The 26980-nt window shown below is 38.4% G+C and overlaps 1 protein-coding gene across 5 annotated transcripts in view; it reads left to right on the top strand.

Moving 5' to 3' along the window:
• The window catches only part of RYR2 (ryanodine receptor 2), a 726942-nt gene extending 700833 nt beyond the window's left edge, over positions 1-26109 (top strand). For all 5 annotated transcript variants that reach the window (XM_038533815.1, XM_038533818.1, XM_038533817.1 and 2 more), the window contains 10 exons: positions 491-533; positions 3371-3504; positions 6338-6398; positions 10414-10560; positions 12310-12444; positions 19438-19594; positions 21109-21173; positions 22894-22994; positions 23915-23966; positions 24711-26109. In XM_038533815.1, the coding sequence (XP_038389743.1) occupies positions 491-533; positions 3371-3504; positions 6338-6398; positions 10414-10560; positions 12310-12444; positions 19438-19594; positions 21109-21173; positions 22894-22994; positions 23915-23966; positions 24711-24806 (991 nt within the window). In that variant the 3' untranslated portion in view covers positions 24807-26109. The remainder of the gene's footprint in view (positions 1-490; positions 534-3370; positions 3505-6337; positions 6399-10413; positions 10561-12309; positions 12445-19437; positions 19595-21108; positions 21174-22893; positions 22995-23914; positions 23967-24710) is intronic.
• The last annotated feature ends 871 nt before the right edge of the window (positions 26110-26980 follow it).

The raw sequence follows: 26980 nt of genomic DNA, 5'->3' as shown, positions 1-26980 counted from the left end.
GACGTGAGAAGCATGCTTTGGTGCCATGTTCAGTTTTCTTGAAGATAACTGGTGGGAATGAGGGTTTTTTTTTACTTCGGTGGTAAACAATGACAGATTTTTATGTACTTTAATTTTTTAACACAATTGACAAAAAATGACACGTTACAAATGACATATTGACATGTCATGAATGTAAATGAAGATAACAAGACTTTTTTTTAACAAGACTCTTTAAAAAATATGCTCATATTCTTCTCCCTTCAAATAGTAGCCCATAGTCTTTTTGTGATTTTGTATGTGTATATTATAGAGTAACATTTAGATAATATCTAATCTACCTATGACATAGAAAAATATTGGGATGAGACAAATTCATTATGATTTTTGTGAGGGGAAGAATGTATATTTACATATTATTTTAAGCATGTTGTATATTCTAAACAATATATTGTTATTTATAATTTTTTAAAATGGTATTATTTTACTTTTATGCCTTTATATTTTTTAGGTCATTTCCCAACAACTATTGGGACAAATTTGTTAAAAGAAAGGTAATGCTTCTCAAAAGGAATGCGTTCTTTCTTTCTTCTTAGAGCACAAGTCAGATTTTAATTTGATGTGGCTCATATGTACAATGAAATATTAAGGCATGCTTTATCTGTCAATATCATTTCAAAGTGGCAATGGAATTGAATATGAATTTCAAAAATTGCACGTAAGAAAAAAACATACTCATCCGCTTGTCCTCCAACTCAGGTGAATAAACAGTGCTCAGTCCACACAGTAACAGGACTTGGTGAGAATTTTCTCTAAGACTGTTAGGGTTACCTAAATTAGCTGATGGCCAGTTTCTGATAAGACAGCTGTGAATCCTGCTGTTCATTACAGAAGTAAAGTCACTGCATGACAACAAAGGACTGAGTTTTATTTACTTCATATAAACTTTAAAGATCTTTTTGTTTTCATAAAGTTTTCTTCTTCTGATGCCCACCGCTCAGAGTATGTAGAAAGAACATGGATACGGAGTCAGTGGTACACTGTGGCACCTGCTGGCTCTCTAATTTTGAGAGTCAAGGATCATCTCTGCTCTTCCCACTGCACAGGATTTTAATGTTCGTAGATCACATTTTCAAATGAAATAATATACATGCTACTACCTAGGTGTCATAAAATGCTATAATCATTACATGCTAGCTCCTACTGTTACTCTTTGAACCTTTCTAATTGCCAGGTTGACCCACCTCCCCCTCTGTTCCATAATGGGTTCTGGCCTTAGTGGACACTATCTGGAGTGAATAGGCAGAAAGACCTACCAAATGAAGTGATCTGATTGTGGCCTGGTAGGGATGCCACCAGTTCAGGGTCACTTAGGACAGTTCACAACAAGCAGCCACACAAGTGTTGTGTTACCAGCCTGAGGGGAGATAGAGGACTTATACCAAGAATTTAAATCTTGGTGATTTAAATGTGATGGAACACATTGACCTTTTTTTTTTTCCTTAATCACGAGACTTCCTAAGAGTTGAGAGAAGTAGTGTATTTGTTTTTATTTATCTTGGTGCAAGTTTTCTGTCTTCTTGTGTGACCTGGCATTTTGAGTAGCACTGCGCTGCTGCCTATGAGCACATCCAAATTAGGCAAAAGCTCTGAAAGACTTATTTTTAAACAATTTTAAATAGATAATTCGAACATTTCACTCTTCTTAATTATTTAATGAAGAAGCAGTTTTAAATCGTTAAGGCACAAGTGTCTCAGAAAGAAACTGCATATTCAGTCAAATAAGTAAATTGTAATTGCAGCTAGGACTATTTGTGGCATTCCTACTGTGTGTGTGTGTGTGTGTGTGTGTGTGTGTGTGTGTGTGTATGTGTGTCCTGATTTGTTCTCCAGAGAATGAGGTGAGGACACAGTCCAGAGGGAACAGCCACTCACATCATCGCAGCCCAGCTATAGTGCCATGAGAATAACACACAACAAATGTTTTCCTGAACCTTCGTAATCAGTGTTCATTGACTCTTCACCACTACTCTTTCGTGTTTCCATTTATTTACCTTGATTGTATACATTTAGAAAAAGCTGGTTTTTATTTCTTTTTTTTTTTAAGATTATTCATTTATTTTAGGGAGAAGGTGAGTAGAGGGAGGGGCAGAGGGAGAGAGAGAATCTCAAAAACACTCCTCAAAAACACTCCTGCACGGAGACTGAATCCCATGACCCTGAGATCATGACCTGAGCCAAAAGCAAGAGTCAAACCTAACCAACTGAGCTCCCCCACCCCTACACCCCTGATTTTTATCTCTGCTAATCCCTTCTTCCATTACTGTATTTCTTCATCCACCCTCTTCTTTCACTTTGGCCTTCCCTGCCTCCTTTCCCCACGTTCTCATTTCCTTCCATTCACTCCTGTGCCCTGCTTTCCTGCCGCCTTTTCCACTCAGCAGCCAGTCCTCTCTCCTGATTTGCTCTCCTTCCTTTTCCCATTGCCTGTGCTTTCATTGTGTGTGAGGATTCTGGTGGTCTGTAAGCATTGGGCCAAGAGTGCTGTGTCATGGTGCTCTGCATCCTGGGCTCAGAGGTGAGCTGTGAGCCCACATCTAAGCCCTGGTCTGAACACGTGACACACAGGCAAAGCCAGGCTGGGGGGAGGGGGGCTCAGAGCACAGAGGGGGTTGCTCAGAAGGGATTCAAATGGTGCCTAGAGGTCTATGCTAGGCCTGCACTGAAGACACGAGGGGGTGGTGACAAGGCTCCGGGGATCCAGTCAGGAGATGGTGGGAGCACTGAATGCTTGTAACAGGGACCCCAGAGAAGATGCCATCAGAAGTGGCATGCCCAGGGCCAACAGTGGTTCATGCAGATCTTTGTCACATGTCAGGCCTTGCCTGGTGGCTTTCTCACCCCATCTCTTGCCAAGCTTCACAACCTTGGGCATGTTCTGTTCTCTGAGACACAACTTCTTATCTGTAGAATGGGATGCTGATAACAAGAAACTTATATACTGAGACATTCCCATGAGGGAAAGCAAATCAAGGTTCCTACCATGATCCCTGGCACACAGTATGAATTTGGTCGAAATTCCTTTCATTTCATCTTCTTCCACTTCTTATTTACTTGGCCTGTCTTCTTCCTGCTGCATGCCTCCCTCTTGAGTAAGAAATCTTGTTTCTCTGAGAGGTATCATTTAAAATGCCATAGGTTTGCTTTGACCTTAAGCAGTGTAGGTCACAGAAAAGGGGCCATAAAGCCATAAACAAGAATTTTAAGTGAACTTGAACATAAAGGAAAGATATAGCGAGTATGAAAATAATTAGATGTTTGTATACATGTGCATACAAGGAGTTGGTTAATGCATGAGGGCCAGTCAAATGCTTTTTTGCCTGTTCCCCAGGTTATGGATAAATATGGAGAGTTCTATGGCCGGGACAGAATCAGTGAGCTCCTTGGTATGGACAAAGCAGCTCTGGACTTCAGCGATGCCAGGGAAAAGAAGAAGCCAAAAAAAGACAGCTCCCTGTCGGCTGTGTGAGTGTTAACTTTTGCTCTAGACTGAAAGGAGAAGAAATTTCTGAACTTGCTGGTGTACTGACTTTTTTTCACTGTCTGAGGAATTGAGATGTGGGAAACAAAATGTACCTAAGGTCTTGACCTTTTATACTTCCAGATATTTTCAGCTATGGAATGGTTTTTTTTTTTTTTTTTTCCTACTAATTTTGGAAGGTGACTCTTTTGTTATTTACATAACAAAAATAAAGATGTGTGTTCTCAATTTGCTTTAATCCCTAAATGCCACTTAAATCAAAGTCAAACATATGTAAAAGCACAACATCTGACTTTCTTTTCTGATGCTTCATGCCTGATAAAAGGTGAATCTTTCTTATGTTTTGGAAAAGGGATCTGTATAGCCCTTTGATTAGAAATATTCAAAGCTCGTAGGCTTTTATTATAATTACTGCATTTTATTTAAATAGCAAAGACTCATATGCCAGAAATACCACACTTTCAAGCTGTTACTTGGAAATTTAAGTTTTAAAATGAAGCACTCCTAATATTGTGCTTTAATGGAAAAATGTATTATGATACAACTAGAAACATGTGAACTAGTTGAACTGAATTTGCCCAAGATTGAATTTCACACACACTCACACACAGAGTGTGAGTGGACATATATACACATATAGATTTTGCAAATTTGGTCACCTGTAATTCTGGAATAAATGTACAGCATGCGTGTTTTTAAAAATTCAATTTCTTACTGTAGCCACTTAATAATTTTAGAACAAACACAGTTACCTTCCCTGAAAAACATGTTGTCCTTTCTTATTTGTGTATTTATGGTCTCAGTCAATTAGAGATGTGATGATGACTTTGAAACTATAGACATTTGAGGCTTTGTAAGGCAGTTATCATTTTGTCTCAGATGAATATTTTAGCTAGCATTAAAAAAATTTTTTTGGCTGACCTATCTCATTGGTCATATATTATCTATCTGAAAAGTTGTTAGAGCCACATGGTTTTTAAAAATAATATGAACTCAGTTGAAAATTACTTAGACAATGACAGACACTGTGAATTTAGATCCAAAATATCACCTGGATACTTTAAGAAAACCCATGTGGTACTTAAAGACTGATTTGCAGTGTAGAAGATGAAGAACACTGGTGGTCCTCAGAACTAAAACCTAATGGTCGAATATCACATAAAACAAGGACTGTGGTCAGAGTGGTGTTGAGCTTTCTACTAACGTTTTAAGATCTCTTACACACAACATAGAATCAAATAGTTTTACTGAATTATGCACTTTCCATGGTCCTATTTATGACCCTAGAAAATAAGTCTGAAAAGATAGAAGGAAAGTTTAGACTGTTTTTTGTAATGTTTTACTATGAACAAATTTTATATTAGTGGAATTTTCCATTGTTTTACCTAGGGAATGTTTGCAAGTTTGACTCCTTGCAAAGTACCAAGAAATTAATGTGGCATTAATACCTTTATTTTTTTCTTAGGTTTTTTTTTCCCTTGGGCATTAATACATTTAAATATGGACAATAAAATTAGAAGAATACAGATCTAGTAAATAATGTCCACAATTAGGAAAAAGTTACAGGTAGTCTTCTCTATTTAAAACATTTAGAAAGAATGAATGAAAATTACAAAACATGTTTTAATATATGTATATCTAACCTGCAAAGATTATGAATATTTATGCTAAGATTTATTCACTCAACCTGTATTTATTGAGAGACATTCCTTGTATGATGTAATGTGCTTGGTGCTAGGGAGTTCACATGAGGTAGAAAGGCATAAATGTACATACATAGATATTTACACATCAGGACACTTGGTTGGCTCAGTCGGTTAAGCATCTGCCTTTGGCTCAAGCCATGATCTCAGGGTTGTGGGATCAAGTCCTGCAGTGCGCTCCCTGCTCAGCAGAGAGTCTGCTTCTCCCTCTACTGCTCCCCCTGCTTGTCCTCTGTCAAAAAAATAAATAAATAATATCTAAAAAAAAAAAAAAGATACCTACACACCCACGACTAAAAAGCAACGTGGGAAATCATAGTTAAGTCTAATCTAAGTAAGTCTACATGGTGCTTTGGGAACCAAGGGGAAAAGGTGAATCCCTTCTTGGGTAGTTTTTGAAAACAAAAGAAAACACAAGATGAAAAACCCCTTTCATTGGCAAATTAAGTATAGTTGTAAAATAAATGTGCATATTTATGAAAGTTTTTGTTAGTGTAAGTAAAAATTACCTTTTTGGAATGCAATTACCAATGTATAATGAAAGTGAGGGCACTTTTTTTTTTTTTTTAGAGATTTTATTTATTTATTTATTTATTTATTTATTTATTTATTTATTTATTTATCAAAGGAACCAGGGAGCACAAGTTGGGGGAGGAATAGAGGGAGAAGCAGACTCCTCGAGGAGTAGGGAGCCCAACACCGGCTCAATCCCAGGACCCTGGGATCGTGACCTGAGCTGAAGGCAAATGCTTAACTGATTGAGCCACCCAGGTGCCCACATATTGGTTAATTTGGCATTGTTTCCAGGGATTGTTATCACATATGAAGTGAGTTTATCTTACGTATAATGTAAGGAAAGAAAGAGCTATTCTTAAATCATAGATGTCGAAGGTGGCAATGTTTTGTTTTGTTTTCCAAGATCCTTCTGAAAAGGTATCACAAAACTCTGAACACCTTGTCCATCAGCTCCTCCCTTGGCACCTGGGAAGAAGCTAATTTCCTGAAATGGTTTCCAGTTGCATCATGTGGAAAGAATGCCGGCAGGCTCTCCCAAGCCTCTGAGTCTTTGCTTCCTGTGCTTATCTATAATTTTTTTTTTTTTTTGTCTTTCCAGACTGAACTCTATCGACGTGAAGTATCAGATGTGGAAACTAGGAGTCGTCTTCACTGACAATGTAATAAGCCCACTTCATTACCACAAAGTACACCATCCATGCTCATGTTAGATAAGTCTGTGGGTTTTCTGAGATGGATCCACACTTACTTAAGAAAGTTAATCAAACATCAATTCATTTCAATACAGACCATTACTTGACAATGACCCAGGGAAATACATGATTAATTAGCCAATCTCTCATTCTGTTTCTTTCAACAGCTGAAAGATTAACATGAAAGTATATTTATATAAGAAAAAGAAACTGAGATATGAACTTGAGTATTTTCATTTAGGTTTTAGTTGGGCAATGGCATACTTCAAATTTTTCTAGGCATTACAACAAAGGTTCTAAATAAATGAAAGAAAATTTAAAAACATTAATTGTGATAAATTTAAGTTTTCCCCAAAATAAAATACATTAAGTTTTTGTATCTTTTGTTCGAGATTGAGCTTTCCTTTCTCAAAGACCCTAGAGGCCTATGAACTAAACATAGGGCCCAAGGATATGTCCACTTAAAATGAAAAAAAAAAAAAAACCTAGTACTAAAAGCCACCAGCTGTCAGGTCAGTCATATTTTACTACCCTGGCTTGCTTAATAGCTTGACATTTTTTACTTTTAGAATTTTCAGTTTAAAAAAATTGTTACTATCATTTGTTTTTATGCTCCCATTTGCTGTCTATGGGACATTGCTGGAGATAGTCATGAAATTCTGCTGGGTGGATAAACTACATATTTTTGCTGTCAGGCCCCAGCTCATCTCCTCCTGCCAGCTCATAATCCTCTTACCATCCTCACACACCTCCTACAAAGGAGAATGTGCAAACAAACCCAAAGGCTTGGCCCTAGACCTTCCACTGTTTTTGTTTCTGTGTTTTCTCCCTCGGACATCTCATTTAGTTTCAAAATGTCACTCTAATCAGCACTGACTTTTATAGTAAACGTTCATTCTAGTCTCCTGAAGGCCCATGACACCCCCCAAATTCCCCTGCCTCTGCCCTAGCGCACCTAGCCATCCAGCTATGGGCTCAGAACTCTTCTCTCCTGCACCCAGCCATCCTGCCATGGGCCCAGAACTCTGGGTCTCTTAGAGAACTCTTTAGAGAGCTCAAAAGCAAGTCTTATTAAGCATCCTTTAGAAATGTTAAATTTTAAATGTCTTATTAACTAATTTCTCATCTAATAATGGAAGCAACTCCCTTGAGTAAAAGGAAAACCACCTCACCTCCAGCATTGGTGTTTTCCATTCAAGGAGGCTCGCCATCTTAGCCTCTGCCTGAAAAGGTCAATCCTCCTTAACCTCCTTTATGACACAGTACCTGCATTGCGCATAATACTCATCTTGGTATGTGGTTTTCTTGTCCTCCAGAGAATTTGATTATGGACAGACTTCTACAGACTTCTTTCTGATATATAATTATGATATATTGTTCATCCACCTGCAGTTTCATGGCTTCTGTTTGACCAGTCACCTCTCAACATTGTCTTCAGACCTCAAGAGCGCAGTTTCTGTCTGAAACACAGCTGGAGTTACCAGATGCTATACAAGATTCCTAGTTAAATCTAAATTTCAGATAACTAAATGTACACACTTATGTATTTATATTTACATATAAGTATATCCTAAATATTGCATGGGACATACTTAGCCTGAAAATTATTCTTGGGGCGCCTGGCTGGCTCAGTCAGTGGAGAGAGATTTAAGTAATCTCCACACCCAATGTGGGGCTCAAACTCACAACACCAAGATCAAGAGCCCCACATTGTGTGTGGAGATTACTTAAAAATAAAATCTTCTGTCTCCCTCTCTCAAATAAACAAATAAATTCGGGATCCCTGGGTGGCGCAGTGGTTTAGCGCCTGCCTTTGGCCCAGGGCGCGGTCCTGGAGACCCAGGACCGAATCCCACGTCGGGCTCCCGGTGCATGGAGCCTGCTTCTCCCTCTGCCTGTGTCTCTGCCTCTCTCTCTCTCTGTGTGTGACTATCATAAATAAATAATTTTAAAAAAAATTAAAAAAAAAAAAACCAAAATCTTTTTTTTTTAAAGGAGGGGCACCTGGGTGGCTCAGTTAAAAATAAAATCTTAAAATAGAGAACTAATTTTTATTATTTCTTTATTTTTTACATGGCATTCATCTGTAACTGGGCAGCCTGTGTTTTTAATTTGCTAAATCTGGCTAAGCAGAGTCCCCTTGTAGTCTATACATGTATCCTTGGCTCAGCTTATCACCTGTATTAGGCTCCTTATTCATCTTTGCCTACCAACTTGTCCGTTCTCCTCAGCCTTTGCATTTCTTAATAGCCTGCTAGCTGTGTCCATCCAGAGTTCCCAAGACAAATGTATCTTCCCTTCTCCTCATTCCTCCCCATTAAATACAGTCCCCTATCCACCATTTCCTCTTTCTTTCAGTATTCTGTTCTTGTTACCTTCACTCAAATGACCAGCTTCGACTCCTCCTTTCCTTCTCCTTCCAATATATACATTTAATTATGTGCCTAATTGGATTGTTTTTCAACCCTCTGTGATTCTCCCTTCTGCCCTGGCCAGTTCTGCTGCTAGTCAGGGCTCTCAGAACCTCCCCTGTGGGGTTGGCCAGTGGTATCCTAACAATGGATAAACCTTCTTTTAGAAAGAAATTTGACCTGAGTGAGCGCACTTTCCTCATTTGTAAATTTGGAGCTAAAATTTCTTATTTCGGGGGTCTTTTTAGAATAAAATGAGAAACTGTATGTAAAAATATATGGGGCAGTGACCAGCACTTGATAGGTGCTCAAGACACTTTCATAAAATGCTGCTTTTCATATACCATTATTCTGTATGATGCCCCAGGGGCTCTCATGTGCCTATAAGATGTGACCACATCCCTTAACTTGGCCTTGAGGACTCCAAGCCTGCTCTACATTTCCATATTTTCTGAAACAGAAACTCACTCTCAAACCGAACTGTCATTCTCGAGCACATTCTGCATAGTCTGTTTTCTTTTTTTCAACCTAATTTCTAACTTCAGCCCCAAACTGCCCATAAAAACTCTGTACCACTTTAGCCCCCTCTGTCTTGTTTTTGTTCTTTTTTAAGGCTTAATATATCCTCTAGTCAAAATGAAGGTTTCCAGCCCTTCCCAAAATAGGTAGCTCTCGACCCCACTGGCAAAACGTGCCTCATGCCCAAGAGACTCTAATCCAAAAACCCAGTGTGATCACAGTATCTTTTATTCCTTTATTCATTCCCCTCCCATCAAAAAGTATATATATTTTATAGCCTCTGTAAAGTTAATCCCTTACATTGATTGTAATTAAGATTTCTACAGATAGTATCAATTGTGTTATTAGGTTTATTACAGCCTTTAGTGACTTTAAATGGTATTTGTGTTTTCTCCTCGACTTGTTTTGGCTCCTATAAAGTGAGATGCTTGGTTAATAAGACACCACATATAATCTCTTACAACTAGTAGGTCTCAACAAACACTGACTTAGTGAGTAAATGAAAAATGAAAGAGGAAAGAAAAAGAGGGAGGGAAAGTTGGTTCTTTGGTTGACTGTAGAGCAGGGGCTCCCAGCGGGGGTAGTTTTGTCCCTCAAGGGACCTTTGTCAATGTCTGAGACACCTTTGGTGGTCGCAGGTAGGGAGGAGGGTGCTACTGGCATCTGGTGGATAGAGACCAGGGTTGCTACTAACCATCCTACAGTGCACAGGACAGCCCCCACAATATATTATCCAGTGTAAACTACCAGTAAGTGCTGAGGTGGAGATACCTTGCTATCAAATATTAAGTCAATAAAATTTTCTCTTTGGGAAGATTCATAAGAACACACTTTCTGATAGAAAAGTGAGAATGACAACATTGAACCTCTCAGAACAAACTAAGGGAAAATGAAATACACAAACCGACATAACTCATTAGAATGATATCAATGTATAGACTAGGAAGGTAAAGTAAATGAAGTGATTATATTAGAATGAAATCAGAGTAGCTTTTGACAATAGTGACTCATTCTGCCTTCTGATATGCTTCCCCCTTGTTTTGTCTTCTTAGTCTTTTCTCTACCTGGCCTGGTATATGACTATGTCCATTCTTGGACACTATAACAACTTTTTTTTTGCTGCTCATCTCCTTGACATTGCTATGGGGTTCAAAACACTAAGAACCATCTTGTCATCGGTAACGCACAATGGCAAACAGGTAAAGGTTAATCTTTTTTTCACTCCTACAAAAAACAAAACAAAACAAAACAAAATGCTGACCAAAATAAACCTAACCTCCAATGGCAATGTACAGTTTTAAACATTTCTGTGAATGAAGGATCTGCACTTTTTCTTTTATAAACCATTAGGGATTATTAGTTGAAGAGTCCCCTAAACCTACTTTCAAGTCTTGATTTGACTGATTCACTGTATGACTGACCTTGGATAACTTAGTTAATGTTTTTAAATCTCTACTTCTTTTGTAAGATGAATACAATAGAAGTACCTGCCTTTTAGAGTTTTGGGTAAAATGAAATAAAGACATAAAGGTGTTAGCTTAGGCCCCGGCACATATGAAACATCCCCAGAAAATAGTTAATTTTTTCCTAATATGATATTTGCTCCATTTTATACTAGAGGGAACCAAAATGTGTTGTAGCATCCTGATGCACTAGTTGTAATAGTAATAAAACATGAGATGCCATGTTCTTAATTTAGTGTAATATTTCAAAAGTGGATATCTATGTGTTTTTTTCACCACTTTTAAATTGGGCAGAAAAAATAATGTTTCACACTTGTCAAGGTCCTACTTAGAGTACTTACATACTGGTTTAGTTCAGATAATCTATGTTTTAATGGAGCTCAATGATAATGTGAAAACTTTCATTATTAATAAACTTACTATAGTAGCATGTATTAATTGACTCATTCTCTATCAAGTGTCCACTGGGAGGTAACACATTGTATGTCAGTTATTTGGCTTAACACAGTCCTTCTTTCCCAGAATTTTATAATCCAGCATATTTTTAAATCTGATCCCCTGCAGAAAATGTGAACCATGCCCACCATTAAGTTCATGTGATTCATAGTTATATTAGCATGATCTTTAGTTTCCTAAATTTCAACATATTGTTCTTATATATGTCACTTTAATTTTTGAATGTATGGCATTAGCAAAAAAGTATACTATGCTAATTCATTCATAGTATTGAGTTCCTAATGTATTTAAAGAACTGAAGATGCTGAATCTATTGTGTATTTTCATGCAAAAGGTCTGGTCTGGCTCTACTTTTAATTAACTTCTAAAATTTTGTTGTTATTATTCCTTTTCTTTTTGAGCTAGCAATTTTTCATTTGCAGAAATATGAAGAGCTTAATAGTCCTTACAGGTAAAACATGCAGAAATTTACAGTGGCAGTGTACTCAATTTACAGACGTGAATTTAGCCCTCTATTCAGATAACATGTTTCCTCCAGATAATAATAAAGTGATTTCTGAAGGATTTGATGTATGCTGCCACAGTTGAGAACATAGGGATTCATTGTAATCAGAGGAAGTAGACAGAAAAAAAATGTACTTTTGCACGTTTAGATTTTCTGTGATATAACCAGAAATATATTTTTACCAACTTGGTAAAAGCCAACATATACATATTATGATCAATTTGGATATGAAAGTAAACCAGAGTTTATTCATCTCCAGCTGTAGTATGCATTTCCTAGCCAATTAAGTAGGCAAGTTTTGCATGAAATAGTCTGACAGCTTGATACAATAAAGAGAATAGGAAAACAAATCTCCCCACTAGAGCGTAAGAAAAGTATGGAGTGAGGTATGAATCCTACTATTTTCTAGTCTATAAATCCAGCTATGTGCTGTTGGAATGCTCTCCTCCCACACTGATGTCAAATATGCCAGTCATATACGTCTTGCATTTCTAATACGTGTTCAATGTCACATTGCTTTCCAGCTTGTGTTAACCGTTGGCTTATTAGCTGTTGTTGTATACCTGTATACTGTTGTGGCATTCAATTTTTTCCGAAAATTCTACAATAAAAGTGAAGATGGTGATACACCAGATATGAAATGTGATGATATGCTAACGGTAAGTTCATATGCTTCGATCTCACATGAATGAAAAAATTCCCCTGCTTCTTCAATCCGAGTGGTTTCTGTTAGTTTTATTCTTCAACCACGTGGAAGAGAAAAGAACATGCACAATAAAAAAGCTGTGTGGCTCTTTAAAAAATATTAACACTTTTTATTTTTTTATGGAACATAAAGGGCTATTTCTACCATTTTGTATATCTGCTGCACCAACCTGATAATCAGCAGATTTCCTGCATAAACACTTTATTGGTTCATAGATTCCAGGACAGCAGGTAAAATTATTTCTTTGGAGAATATTTTGAAGTGATCTGTTTGCTAGTTAATGGTATTAACTAACATCACTAAGTTCCAAAAATGTATCTCTTAATAGAACCGTTAGTTATTGCTTTTTTATTCAGTATTCTGGCTTAAATTATCTTTTTAGTTGGTTTTAAAATCAATGGTTGAGAAAGTTTTCAGGTTGCTCTATCACTATTCTATAACCCACCTCTCTGAAAATGATAAATCAGAAGCTATCCTACATGAGATCTTAGATTGAAAATATGTACCTCTAGCTGAAAGGAGATGAAGTCTTCAGTGAGGACCAAATAGAAATACCTACATAATTGAGGTTAGTGGGGAAAGTAAGAAACTAATAAAATGATAGTATAACTACTCTAGAAAAAATAAACATCCCAAAAGAGTAGTGAGAGACAACTACTAATATTATAAAAACTAACACTTCAGTCAGGCTTTGAACTAGAGAATGATAAATCTAGGGACAGGATAGAGAGTCTAGAAATACACTTGGAAATTAAAAATATGACAAAAGTGGCTTTTAAAATTGTGAATGGCAAAGAATTCAATAAATAGTATTGGTACTATGAATGTGCTTTTGAGGAAATTTTGATAAAACCTGTTTTCCATCCTAGTTCTTTAAATTGAAATAAATTCTGAATGGAACAAATACTTTAATGCAAAAAAAAAAGAACAACATTTGACTTTTGAAATAATAATAATTTTTAAATGAAAAAAGGTATTCCTGAGTATGATATAAAACCTAGGATGCATGGAAGCCTAAAAAAATTACTTTAAAAGGAAAAACTGTAAGCAAAATCTTAAAGACAAATGAGAAACTGAGGAAAATATATTCAACACTGCAACAAGGGGCCAGTGTCCTTAATTTACTAAGTCCTCATCACATCCCTAGGAAATAAGCCAATAGAAAAATGAACAGACTCTGTCTAGACAACTCATGGTAAAATTCCATCAGCTTATAAATTGGAAAAATGCTTACCCTCTAGTGTAATTAAAGAAATGTAAATCAAAAAACAATTGACTATTATTTTTACCTATCAGGTTTATAAAATATTAAAGTTTGTTAATATCCACGGTTGTTAAATTGATGGAAAAACTGGCACTTTCATGAATATTTGTTGAGAATTTAACACAATGATTTTAGAGAAATTTTGCAATGTCCGTCACATTTTTTTGTTGTACCTACCCTTTGCCTTGTCAGTTCCACTGCTAGTATTGATTTAGACATTTATTTACAAATATGCTCCAGTGGGTTCAAGGATACTTGCTGCTATCACAAATTGGAAATAATCTAACTTATCAATAGAGTCCCGATTAAGTCAATTATGGCAAATCCATACAATGGAAAAGTAGGTAGCTATTTAAAAATATGACAAATATGCAGGTGTTGATATAGAAAGACATACAAATTGCATTTAAGTGAGGGGAAGCAAGATCTTGAACAGTATTATGATAAGATCCTAATTGTGTACACACACACACACACACACACACACTTAAAATGAACATAATAGATATGCTGTAATATGGATACAGTGTTTCTGGAAGGATACAGAGGAAACTGATAACAAGGGTTCCTACAATGAAGAGGACCAGAAATTAGAGAGAGAATTAATTTACACAATAAGGGACTAGTCACTGATAGTAATGTCCACCAGAGTCACTAACATGCAGTACCTTACAATCAGTAAGGAGGCACTTTCAAGATCCTTCATCTCCTCTTCTGGGAACTGCTTTTATTTTTATTTATTTTAAAGATTTTATTTATTCACGAGAGAGAGTCAGAGACATAGCCTGCTTCTCCCTCTATGTCTCTGCTTCTCTCTCTGTCTCTCATGAATAAATAGAATCTTGAAAAAGAAAAAAAAAAAAAAAGCTAGCAAAACCAAGCAGCTAGCAAGACAGAAGAAGGGTGGAGTAGGAGGTGGTCAGGTTTAATTTCTTTCATTTAGTTCTCAAAAGAGAATCCTTCCTTTACATCTCTAGCATTTAGACTTCACAGGGTGAAGTCTAGAGTATTGTTTGCTTGAGATAGGTTTTCTTCAGTCAGGCCCTATTTTCTGGGCATCACGCTGAGCTTCCACTGCCTTTGCTGCTTCCGGTTGTTTCCTAGGGTATGTAGAATGTTTTTGGTTTTCACGGGGACACGGTTCACCTGCCAGTGTTTCATACCTAACAGCAGGTGGCGATGTAGCTGCAGTTTTGCAGACTCGGTGATGATTGACACTTGGCTGGTCTCCTCCCTCCCTTCCTCTCTCTCCTCCTTTTCAGTGCTTCCCTCCCTTCCTTTCTCCCTCCCTCCCTCCCTTCTTCTTTCTTTTTATTTTTCCATTTATTTATTTAGGATCATGGTGTTTTGAGCCTGAGAATCTAATTAAGCCAGCAGTGTCCTGAGAGAATTTGAATCTCCTCTCTAAGAATGTAGAAGAAAGTGAAAAATGACCCTAAGTTCCCAGCAAAAGCTGACTGTAGCTACAAGCCAGGGAAAGTGACTTGGCTGGCATATCTGAAACATTCATCTCAAAAGGTGTAGTTCTCAACCTCAGATTCACCAGGGCAGCTCTTTGTGACTCCATAAGTCAGAAGCCACCCCAGATCCCAAATTAGAAACTGCAGGGTAGGTGTCAAGACCTATGTGTTTTGGAAAAAAAACAAAACAAAACTTTCTAAGTGGTTGAGATAACAAGTCACTCCTAGGGAAGCAACTAGCTTAGGTGATTGTTCCTTTTATTTTTTTTTAAAGATTTATTTATTTTAGAAAACAACAGAGTGCACCAGGTTGGGGTAGGGGGAGAGGATGGAGGGGGAGGACCTGGGGGAGCAGGGGTGGGGATGGAAGCAGACCCTACAGTGAGTGTGGAGCCCTACCCTTGGCTCTATCCCAGGACCCTGATCATGACCTGGGACGACACCAAGAGTTGGATACTTAACCAAGTGAGCCACCCAGGTACCCCTATTCTGAATCACTTATTTTACACTATTCTCCCAACAAGTAATCTGTCTCTGTCTCTATTTCTCTCCTTTCTACTTTTTTTGTTTTTGTTTTTTGGTCAGGATAAAGATCTTATAAAGCCCTACACCAATCCACCAGAAACTGTTCCTCCTCAGTTTTCTAAAGCTGTCATAAACAGTGATTAACCCCGGAATGAATCCACTGAGATGAGTGACTAGGGGAGAAGCCACAGTATATTAAATCCGGAGAATTAACAACTGTCTATTTCCAGGGTTCGTAGTGCCAGGCACCTTTCTTCCTCATGATTCACATTCTCTGAACAAAGTACATCTGTGTCATCTGGAATTATTCTTGCCATTCTTTAGCTCTGACCATCAGGTTTGAGCTGATTCTATGAAAAGGAAGCTGAATGAGAGATGTTTCCATTTTCAGGAGCAGAATGATAACCCAAAAATGAAAAGCCTGACAGCCCCATGTTAACAGGTGTTTACCACACTGCTTTGTACTCTACCACAGCAGCCACCTACCTACTATTTCTGGGGATAACCAGGTAGTGACAGTTAAGGTTGGTAAAATCAGTATCAAAATCCGACCGGTGAACCATGCATTTTATTGACTAACCAATCAAATCTGTAAGACTACTATCTGCACTATCTTTTCAGCATGGTCATAAGTCTATTATTGAAATATGGTGGAATCCTTTTTTCAACATCAGAGTTGTCAGAGAATGAAGGTGAGCATAAAGACAGGGATATTGCTGGGAGAAGCTAGATGACTGACAGATCTGAAAAGTCTCCTTTTAGAATAGTAAATAGAAGACATTTACTTCAGTAATTTAGCCTCATTCCATAGTCTTATCTTCAGCTGTGCATGTCTAGAAAGTAAAAGTGTATCATTTTCTTAAGGAGAGACTCACATTAACCAGGCTCCTGAGAGTCAGTTGTAGGAGTCAGAATACCAACATCCAACTCATTAAGAGTTTGTGCCACAAGTCAACACAGTCTCTTCCCTTTGGAAAACTCTATGTTTTTTCCAAGACTCAATCCAACATCTCAATCCAACCAAGACTCAATCCAACATCTTGGTTAGCAGCATTTAGCAAAAGGAAGGAGCTAGATGATCTTAGTCCCCTACATGTCAAGCAGGCAGGATTTTGGAGCTAGGACATTCTAGAAGCTGGGTAGGGAGTTGCAGTGATCCACTGTTGGCCTACTATGGGTATAGTAGGAGTGTGGGGAGACAAAGGTCCAGAACTGGATATGGAGAAGTACCAGACCCGAGCCAGGCAGAATGTCAAAATTGAGTCCCCAGCCCAGAGAGGGGATTACAAACAAAGCTAAGTACGATGAAGCCAGGAAAGGATGACCCATGTTAGTTCACTAAGTAAAGAGTAGGCAGCTGCAATAATTATCTCCTGTGGCCATGATTAAGCACAGATGAAGACGTACCTGGAGAGAAACCTACAACCCAATCTTTTCTTAATAAAAATAAATGCTTATAGTCAAAATAATTCTAACAATATGTAAGAGTATACAGTGAAAATAAAATTTCCTACAGATCTACTGTTCTGAGTTTCAAGCACTGTTTTAGACACACAGTTCAGGGAAATTAATGTAGTGTCCCAGGGGGTATTTTTTGAAGTGACTATCTTAAAAAATTTTACTTCCAGAGTTTACTTCAGTAGGGAGTACCAAGAATGCCCAGTGTTTATGCCTCTAGGAGAGCCAGATGCACAGTTCAGGTTAGGCACCATTGGTCTCACTGGGTTGTCTCTAAAGAGTGACTTTCAAGGCCTCTCTGTAAGAGAACCCCTTACCTGAGCTCCAGAACTGTTCTTGGGGTAGGGGGTGGAAGGCAGAGCTGCCTTATGATACTCTTTGTTCACTGTGTGCCAGACTGACACTTTCTTTCTGAGTGATCCAATCTTTTTATTATTATTATTATTCTGTTCATTAAATTCCAGGTATCTGACCCAGCAAACTTTTTATCTACATATATCACTGTATTAGCTGTTGAACTATGAGCATCTTGGTATCACCTTGCTGCCAGTCCTATGCCTGCACTTTGTGCTTTTTAAGGTGATCTGAGAATTTGAGGTTTATGGGTTGAGGCAGTGAAGTCTCCATAAGAACACTGATCAGTTATGTGTTTTCACTCCTCATTCATCCCACAAGGGATTTCTAAGTTCCTATCATGTGTTGGATATTATTTTAGGCTCTGATAAAAAAGCAGTATAGGCTCTGATAAAAGAGCAGTAACCAGAGTAGTTCTTGTAATGATGCCAATTCTAGTGGAGTGAGAGAGATCATAAAGCATCAAAAACAGGTAAATTGGAGATACAGGTCTGGAATTCAAGAAAGAGATGCAAGGTGTAAACAAATGTTTTTGAGTAATTAGCACAGAGATGAAAACTTAAGTATGAAATGGGGAACATTCCCCTAGCAAGTGTCCTAAAAGAAGAAAGGTCAAAGAACCCAATGCTGGGGCATCTCCCTATCATGAAAATATAGGGAGATGAGTAAGAAGTGGCCAAGGCAGCTGAAAAGGAATGGCCAGAAGTGTAGAAGAAAACCAGGGGATTTTAGTGTCTCTCCAAGTGGAGTCAGTGTTTCAGGTCTTGCCCCCTCTTCATTATGGCAGATGGCGGGTAAATGTGTTTTGCATTGATGGGTGACATCAGCTGGGTAAATCAGAAGGTCTGAAAGTGTCTAGAAGGCCACATGGAGAAAGGATTATTAATCAAAGGTCAAAAGGATAAAAGAAATGGCATAAGGGTGGGAAATTATTTTTCAAGATGAAAAGAATATGCAAACCAAGATCTAGAATAGGAATAGTTTATCTGAGGGGTGTGGATAGAGTGGAAAGTGTTGCTTGAGAGCTGTGACCAATCACTGGAGAGGGGCTGAAGTGTCACTAGCATGGCCCCAACGTGGCGAGTATGAGCTTATCCTGAATAAAGATAAACCATTGACGCTTTAAGCCACTGACTCTCAGCTGTTGTGATTTTGCTCCTCAGCGATAGCAATGTTTGTGGACATTTTTGGTTATCTACAGAATGGGGTGCTCTCCGTGTTGAGTAGGTAGAGGCCAGGGATCCTTCTAAATTATCCTGTGATGCACAGGATAGACCTCACACAAAAAATGATCCTGCCCAAACTTTTCTGCTGCAGGCACTTGGAGCTGTACTTATTATTGGTTCTTAAATGCTGCAGACTTTAAATAATGAGCTGTTATTTCCTCCCTGCCTCTCTCTTTTATCTTTCTTCTTTCTTCTACATGTTCAAGTAGAAAAATTTCAGCATCATATTCCATACATGACAGATGAGTGGATGGTGAATATTATTGGGTCTGTTTTTTCTAGCTTAATCTACACATCTTTAACTTCCTCTTTCCTATGTCTGTTATACTGAAAAAAAATGAACAGGGTGATCAAACATAGTTTTGTGTTTTGATGTGATCTTATGTGATCTTAGTAGAATCACCTAATGCCAGATGCTAGTGAGGGATTTTTCACTCTCTGCAAAGTGGGACAGAAGGTACTGGACAGAGTGTGCAGTGTAGAATTTTACTTAAAAGGCAGCAGAGTAGAAGAGCCCAGAGTTTGTGTCACAATCACAAATACTAAAACAAAAAAGAGTTCCAGAGTGAGGATTAGGAACTAGAGAGAGAATCTTAGCTCTGTTGAATGTGAAAACAGGCCATGTTCCTCCAAGAAGTGACCATTTCTCTCTCTTCCAGTGCTATATGTTCCACATGTATGTTGGGGTACGTGCTGGAGGGGGTATTGGTGATGAAATTGAAGACCCAGCAGGCGATGAATATGAGATCTATCGAATCATCTTTGACATCACCTTCTTCTTCTTCGTGATTGTCATCCTCTTGGCTATAATACAAGGTAAGCATTGTCCTCACTGAAGTTCCAGAGGATCTAGAATTTGAGCCACCTGGTTGTCCAGACTAACATGAAGGTAGGGTAAGAATGTCAAATGCTTTCTGAAAAAGCCAACTAGAACTTTTCCTTTTGGGATTTCTTCCTTTGAAATCTGTAGAGGGAAAATCAGAGCAGCATGGGACCCTGGTGTAGGGGAAGATACATACAGGTGTCTTTGGACTCTTTTCCCATAACTCGGTGGAAAGAGCACTTTCCTCAGCTTGACTTTATGCCCTACCACTTGCTGACTTTACAACATGGGATGGGTGACCCATGTAACTAATGCCCATTGGGTCTATCAAATGGAAATTATATAAATATCTAAACCATAGTATTATTGAAAAGTTTCACTTTTTTCTTTTTAAGAAGTGATATAAATACACACACACACACACACACACACACACACAGTACCTAATGCACAATCAGTGCCTCCTAAATAATCCTAAGGTTTTCATCGTTGTACATCTACACTATGTGCCTGGCACATGTATTAACTCATTTTACCCTCATGCATCCTGTAAAAATGATGCTGTTATTTACATTTGAAGAAATAGAACCATAAGTCGTCTAAGTAACTTGGCCACAAGTGCACGGTTAAGAGGTATCAGTACTGAAATCCAAACCCAGGGTGTCAGGACCCAGAGCCCTTCATTTAAAACCTGAATGGCATATTGACCTACTAGTTCTTCTTTTTACTCCAAGGACTCTTGGAATTAGGTGTTTTTCTCCCTCAGAAAAATCACTCTTGTTATCTTTTTCTGCTCATCCTTTTATCCTGGCTTGAATTAAATGTCTATAAACGTGATATCATCTTCTAAGTTCTCCAGGCACAAAACAGTCCTTTTTTTTTTTTTGTCAGTAAAGTACATGAACAAGTTGAAAGGTTTTAAAGTCCATCCTTTATGTCTTTATTGAGTGTGACAATGATGTGTTTTCTAAGAGAGCAAATTCATAAAACCCTCGGAAGATGTGCAGCCAGTAAGTCACAGGAGGAAAAACAGCGCGATGCTGTTCGTTCCTGGCTGACATAGTTAATAACATGATGGCAAATTTCTTTGTCAGGAACTTGAGAAAAGAATGATTTAAGGCACATTCTTCAGTTAATATGGCAATGTTTGACTTACAAATTGGTACTTGAGAATCTCATTAGTGGAGTTCTCTGCACTTTCCAACCAGAAATCACAATCCTTTCTCTGAACGAAGTAGCAGGTAACATACCATCTGTATATGCCAAGGTATATATGCGAAAGGTTTTTCCTGCTGTCATTTCATTTTTAAACCCACTTCTGCTCCCAAAGAGATAAAGCTGCCACCCCAGGAGGTGAATTGGGTGTATGCTCACAGCTTTTACCACCTTCTGAGCATTTCCCAGCATGGCTATACATTTTTCCCTTTCCTTGGAAGGATTCACCAAGGGGCTATGAATTTAATTCTTCTCTAGTTGATAAAGATAAAGTGTTTTTATTGAACACTAGGTTTAATTATTGATGCTTTTGGAGAACTAAGAGACCAACAGGAGCAAGTCAAAGAAGACATGGAGGTGAGTCTGTCCAAGTCTGACCCAGCTTTGTCATTGTTGTGGGCATTTCTTTTCCTGTCTTTATCCAAAAATGGTGAATGCAGGAGAAAGTAGGAAAAGGACACAAACAATGTATGGCTGCCCTGGCTTGTTTTTAGTCCAGGCAATACATACGACTGGCTGGCATGCTGGCTTGGAAGTGTGGCAGGCTCTGGGTGCATGCAAACCAACATGGCACCGTCCACCCCTCAAGAAGCAGGAGAACCACCCATTCAAAATCATGGATTCACTGACCAAGAAGTGAATAGACAATTGTATATAAGTAAACAGACTAGTATATTGAATCCTTTGTAATAACTCATTGGAGAAATTTATAGTTTTACTTACAGGCTGTAAACCAGAAATAGGTGTTAAGCAGGGTGATGGGGTTTCCATTTTACAAAGATAACTATGGTTTAAAACATGGGGAGTCCATTAGCCACTGGCAAGACCAGGGGCAGGGAAGCAGGCTGTGAACCTTTTTTAGGCAGGAGATTATGAGGCTCCTGCTGAAGAAATCCACTGAAGATGTAGGAACCAGACGGATTCAAGCAGTCCTTTGGAGTTGGCATGGAGAGAAGTGGGTGACAGCCAGAGATGCAGAGGATGAAGGGTTTGGAGCAAGAAGGGAGGGTACCCGGATTTCCAGGTTGGGGTACCAGAAGGATGGTAGCTCAGTTACACCTGGAGTAACAGAGAGGTAACACAGAGGAGAGGCAGGTTCATGGGAGAGCTGTTAAGTGTGAGCCCATTTAGTCAAGACATCAGGAAGTATAAAGACCTATTGCTGACTGTGGTCTATTGCTGTCCACAGTTGTTGATCAATAAGGCAGAGAGAATTTAATAAATTATCTTAATCATCCTGAGTCTAGGTCCTAGAATCTAAGGCACTGTAAACATGGCTTCGATGGTATTAAAGTTTCTAATTTGCAAGGAAGATGAGCATCTGGAGCCACATGAGGGCCACAATTATTAAATTCACTTGAGTTGATACATATGAAACTCTAGTAATAAAACAGAAGGCCTGCTTCTCCTTGGGTTTTGTGTGCTAGTCCTGCAGATGGTACTGCTCTCAGAGGTACAGTGAGAGCAAGCTAAGGAGCAGAAAGCACAGGCACCCCATCCTGAGAGTAGAAAGTTATCTCAGTATATGTTCCTCGGTTAATTCTGTATCTAGCACGGTGCCTGGCACATGGCAGACCCTCTCCCAGTCATGGATTGAACGCCCCACAGTGTGGTATTTGATTTGGCCCTCTCCAAGTGGGAGTAATCTGTGCCTTTCCCCGCTTGGTCATCAGACTTTGTTCGGGTAGGTACCAAGCTTGTGGTTTTCAGTAGAGGACACACTGAATCCCGCCTACATGATCTCCGTCAACGTCATGAACAAGAGTGATCACTGAGTCTGGGCATTCCCACTTAGGGCTGGAGAAAATTAGGAAAAGACAGTGCTTTCCAGCCATCATTATCCCGTACACTTCTTTCTACATCTAGTACTTGTTGCTGGTACCCCTGTCTTTATGCCTCCAGCAAGATATAGTTGTGGCAACAGTTATATTAGTATTCATGTGCTTGCCTCAGCCTTGCCTCATGACCTTATACAAATTTTGAGTAAACAAAAAAGCTGCCCCTAAGTGGTGAGTTGTGTGTTCCTTTGTTTTGATTTCTGAAATCTGACATTTTAATATTTCCCTTTGTCTTCTAGACTAAATGCTTCATCTGTGGGATAGGCAATGATTACTTCGACACAGTGCCACATGGCTTTGAAACCCACACTTTACAGGAACACAACTTGGCTAATTACCTGTGAGTGTACCAGTCTTGGACTCTTCAGACTCTTCTGGTGCCCACTACCCTGTGCCCATCAATGCCTCCTTCTAAGCAAGCTTGAGAAACAAAAGAGAGATGTGACTTCCGTTTCTTTATACCGTCGTGCTCAGGCTTTGAGAGAAAGACCCACACTAGTGGTCCTCCTGTTCCCAGGAGGAGGTTGACAAAGGAAAGAACTTGCAGCCCTTTGTGTGAATGAGACCTTCTAGAACATGAACTGGAAAGGTGGAAAAGAATAAGTGGAATACATGATCAGGCTCTAAAAGAGCCTGGGCCATGGTTCCCATTTCAAGTAGGAAAGACTCCAGCTGCTTCCTAGAGATAGAAGGATCTCCATTTTTCTTTTCTGATGACCTACAGATCTCTTTAGGCACTATTATCTCTCTAGACACTATATTTTAACACAGTTAAAGTTGCATTTTTTTTTAAATACATAAAAATCTGGCTATTCCTTAGGACTAACTCAAACTGTAGTTCAGTAAAATACAATTCTTAGTTTCTAACCCAATTTTAGTATCAAACAGAAGAGATGCAGAGTAGCAAAAGAAAAAAAAAAGCTGGCTTTGGAATTCATAGCTGTGGGGCATTTGGCAAGTTATTTAAACTTCTTAATCCCTGGTTTTCCAAGTGGGGACTGTGATTCCTAGTCCATGAGTAAATAAATATGGTGAGGTATAACTTGATCTGTGCACACAGTTTAGCTCCTTTGAAAAAATATTTTTTTAAAAAAGGTTAAGCTTTTGATTCCCATTGGCATTTTTTTTTGCCTTGCTGTTTTGATCCATTTCTTTGCCCTGCCAACAGTGTGAAGAGTTAGCCTATAGCCAGATCACAAAGTGTCTGTGTATGCCCACATTTCCATTCCACCCATTTCTGATTAATCTCTCTATCTGTAGGTTTTTTCTGATGTATCTCATAAACAAGGATGAAACAGAGCACACAGGACAGGTAGGTAAACAATAATCATATACCACCTTCTGAAAGAAGTGATAGAGAATTCATACATTGTGAGAATATGTGTACATTAAACAAGAAGAGCTAGAATTACTTTCAGATATTAGTCATTGTATCTCAATAAAAAATTCCTGTTATCCTGGACAAGTATGCAAAGATCGTCTTTATAGAAAAAGTACAACTGTTAAGTTCACATAAAAAAAATTAAGATTTGATTAGCTGAACATGCTGAGTTTGGGTTTTGATGAGTATAATGGCCCTGACTGCTTAATCAGATAGCAGATGATCCCACATGAACTTCAATCTACAGGATTAGGGTCAGTTAAAAATAATTGTGTATGAAATGTCAAAGGTTCTCTTTAAGTATCTGAAGTTCTCCCTCTGCAGATATTTGCCTCCAGTTGTTAAGAGTTTGAATTTGAAGGCTACAAGTAATAATAGTATTATCTTTAAAAGAACTCTTAAATTCATATACTGCAAATAGGTTTTTTAATCATTATTGTATTATGGCCCAAATGAAGATTGATTATTAATAGAAGTGAGGTCTGATATGGTTAGGAAGTCTCTAAATGAATATGGGCTTTTCCAATCATGTAAATTATGTGTAATTACACAGTTAACCTAGATATTTGATATATACATGCAACAAATTTGTGTTTCTCTCCTTCTTCTATTTTGTGGTAATGTACAGATTCTGGGGAAAGACAGGACGTTAATACATCTCCTTTACTTTTACAGGAATCTTATGTCTGGAAGATGTATCAAGAAAGGTGCTGGGAATTCTTCCCAGCAGGGGACTGTTTCCGGAAACAGTATGAGGACCAGCTAAATTAAACTCCGATCATCTCTGAAAGCCAAAACATACACATTCACTCTGTCTCAGTCTCTCTCTCTCTCTCTCTCTCTCTGCTCCCTTGGAAACATCCTGCTGAATTTGTGAATTGCCAGGATTATATGCTTTCTGGGAGTAGTGAACTCTGCTTCTGAAGACCTGACTGTGCTTTTTTCCCCCACCTTGTGTGCTTTCTTTGAGAATAAAGACTGAAGAATAATCTAAATTCATACACAAAATAGGAACTCTGGAAAGAACACTCTTTTGGACACTCTCAATCACAACACCAACAGACCAATTTCCTTGTGAGACTCCTGGAAGTCCCCTTGAGCTATGGGACAGTCACAGAGAAGCGTGGCAGCCACACTCATCCAGCCCCTTTATTTCGCCATCTTGAAAGGAACTTTCTAATGGTCACAGAGCATTGTAGCATTTAATTGATTGCCGTGGACACCAGTTACGAAGGGAAATAGTGCCTTACTATATGTGGGTTGAGCTATGCAGAAGATATGTGCATGAAAAAACATCTTTATTTTATGTCAATCTTTTTTTTTCTTAGGTTGATTTTGTGGTTTCTTTTTCTTTGTTCTTTTCTCTGGTGGGGGAGGGTAAGAAAGGCAGTTTGTGCAAACCTTTTTTAAAAGAGACAGGTGGTCTGTCTCAGGACGAGAGACATTCACTAAATTCACATTTACCCTCCCCATGTGCTCCTGCTTTTATTTTGGTAATGCTCTGATGCAACATTGCAACTTTATGAAATCTTTGTATGAAAACAAAAAGACTGCAAAAAATATACTTTCAAAAGAAATAATTCATTGCATGTTTATTATGCAAGTTTAAAAGAACAAAGAAAACCTCCAGAAGCAAGTTGATCAACGTGAGAGAACTTTCATGATAATTATATTCATAGTAATAAAGTGTCGTGGGCTTAATTGTATATTTGGAGCCAGTGTCATCTACCAACAATGTGATACATTATGAACTTGACAGTTTTGGGTTTTCTCTTTCTTTTGGTCACCTGCAATCAGTTGCTGATTAAGGACTTCTTGTCAGGCCATTTTTAATATCAAAGCTGAAGCAATATCCATTCAGGGATTTCATCAGTTGCATCAAAAAACACGGATGATGATTATCAATCACTCCATTTTGAGTCCTTTTAAATGTAATGCTTATCTTCACAAATAAAAAGACAGGCTCAGAATGGAAGCAAGATCATTTTGCAAACATTGGAGCTCTTTTATTACCAGTATGCTTGTTAATTTTAGAATTGTAAAACTGCTCTGATTAAACTATTTAACTAATGTTCTCACTCTCCTCTTTCCCCATTTCACTTATAGTTAAGAGGCTTTAAAAAACCTTGAGCTTTTAACGTGAGGGGGTGCTAGGGCAATGCAAATCCTGCCCTACAGACTTAACACATGCAGATTTCCAGTTTGCTGCTTTTAGGATTATGGAACCTCAGAGTCAGCAAGCAGTTTGAATCACCTTGCCTCACTCCTGCCATCTCCCTGACTCGGGGTCATCCCGAGTTCCTTAAGAACCACCAATAACAGAAAAATCACGGTCTCCAAAATCATTTGGCTTTTACACACCTCTCATTCTAGAAGATTCTTCCTTGCTCAGGGCAAATTTGTTTCCCTGTAGGGGTTCATTTTCTGCCTTCATATGAAAGAGTTAACTGGCACACTAGTAAGTTGTGTATTAAACACTTACTGGCACAACACCAGGGCTATGGTACCTAGATGTTGTATTTGTCTTTTGGCCTCATTTTATTTGGGAGGAGGAATAGTATCAATTTGGCCACACCGTGGGAACTCCCAAGCCTGCCCAAGGAGGTGCTCTTATGTCCCAAGGAGTCTGAATAAAATAGATCAGTTCTATAAAACATCAGAAAGCATGTTCCCCTTTGCTATGAAACACTGCAGGGAAAGCATACAGTGAAGAAGAATTAAATATTTCTCCAGGACATAAAATCAGATCTTCTATTACTAAGGCAAAGGCAGATTTGATATGAAACAACACAGTTGAAAAGGGAGTGAGCAAATCCCAGTGGTCACCTGTTCTGGATTTTGCAGACTTGTTGACTCTCCTAATTGATTGCTTCTGGCATTATTGCCTGGGAAGGTGACAGTGCTCATAGAGAAGCCCCAAGAAAAAGGCTGAATTATGGAAAGGA

This window comes from Canis lupus, chromosome 4 (assembly GCF_011100685.1).
Source record: "Canis lupus familiaris isolate Mischka breed German Shepherd chromosome 4, alternate assembly UU_Cfam_GSD_1.0, whole genome shotgun sequence".
NCBI lineage: Eukaryota > Metazoa > Chordata > Mammalia > Carnivora > Canidae > Canis > Canis lupus.
Note: the sequence above shows the minus strand (reverse complement) of the source record. Positions and strands in the feature narration are given on the sequence as shown.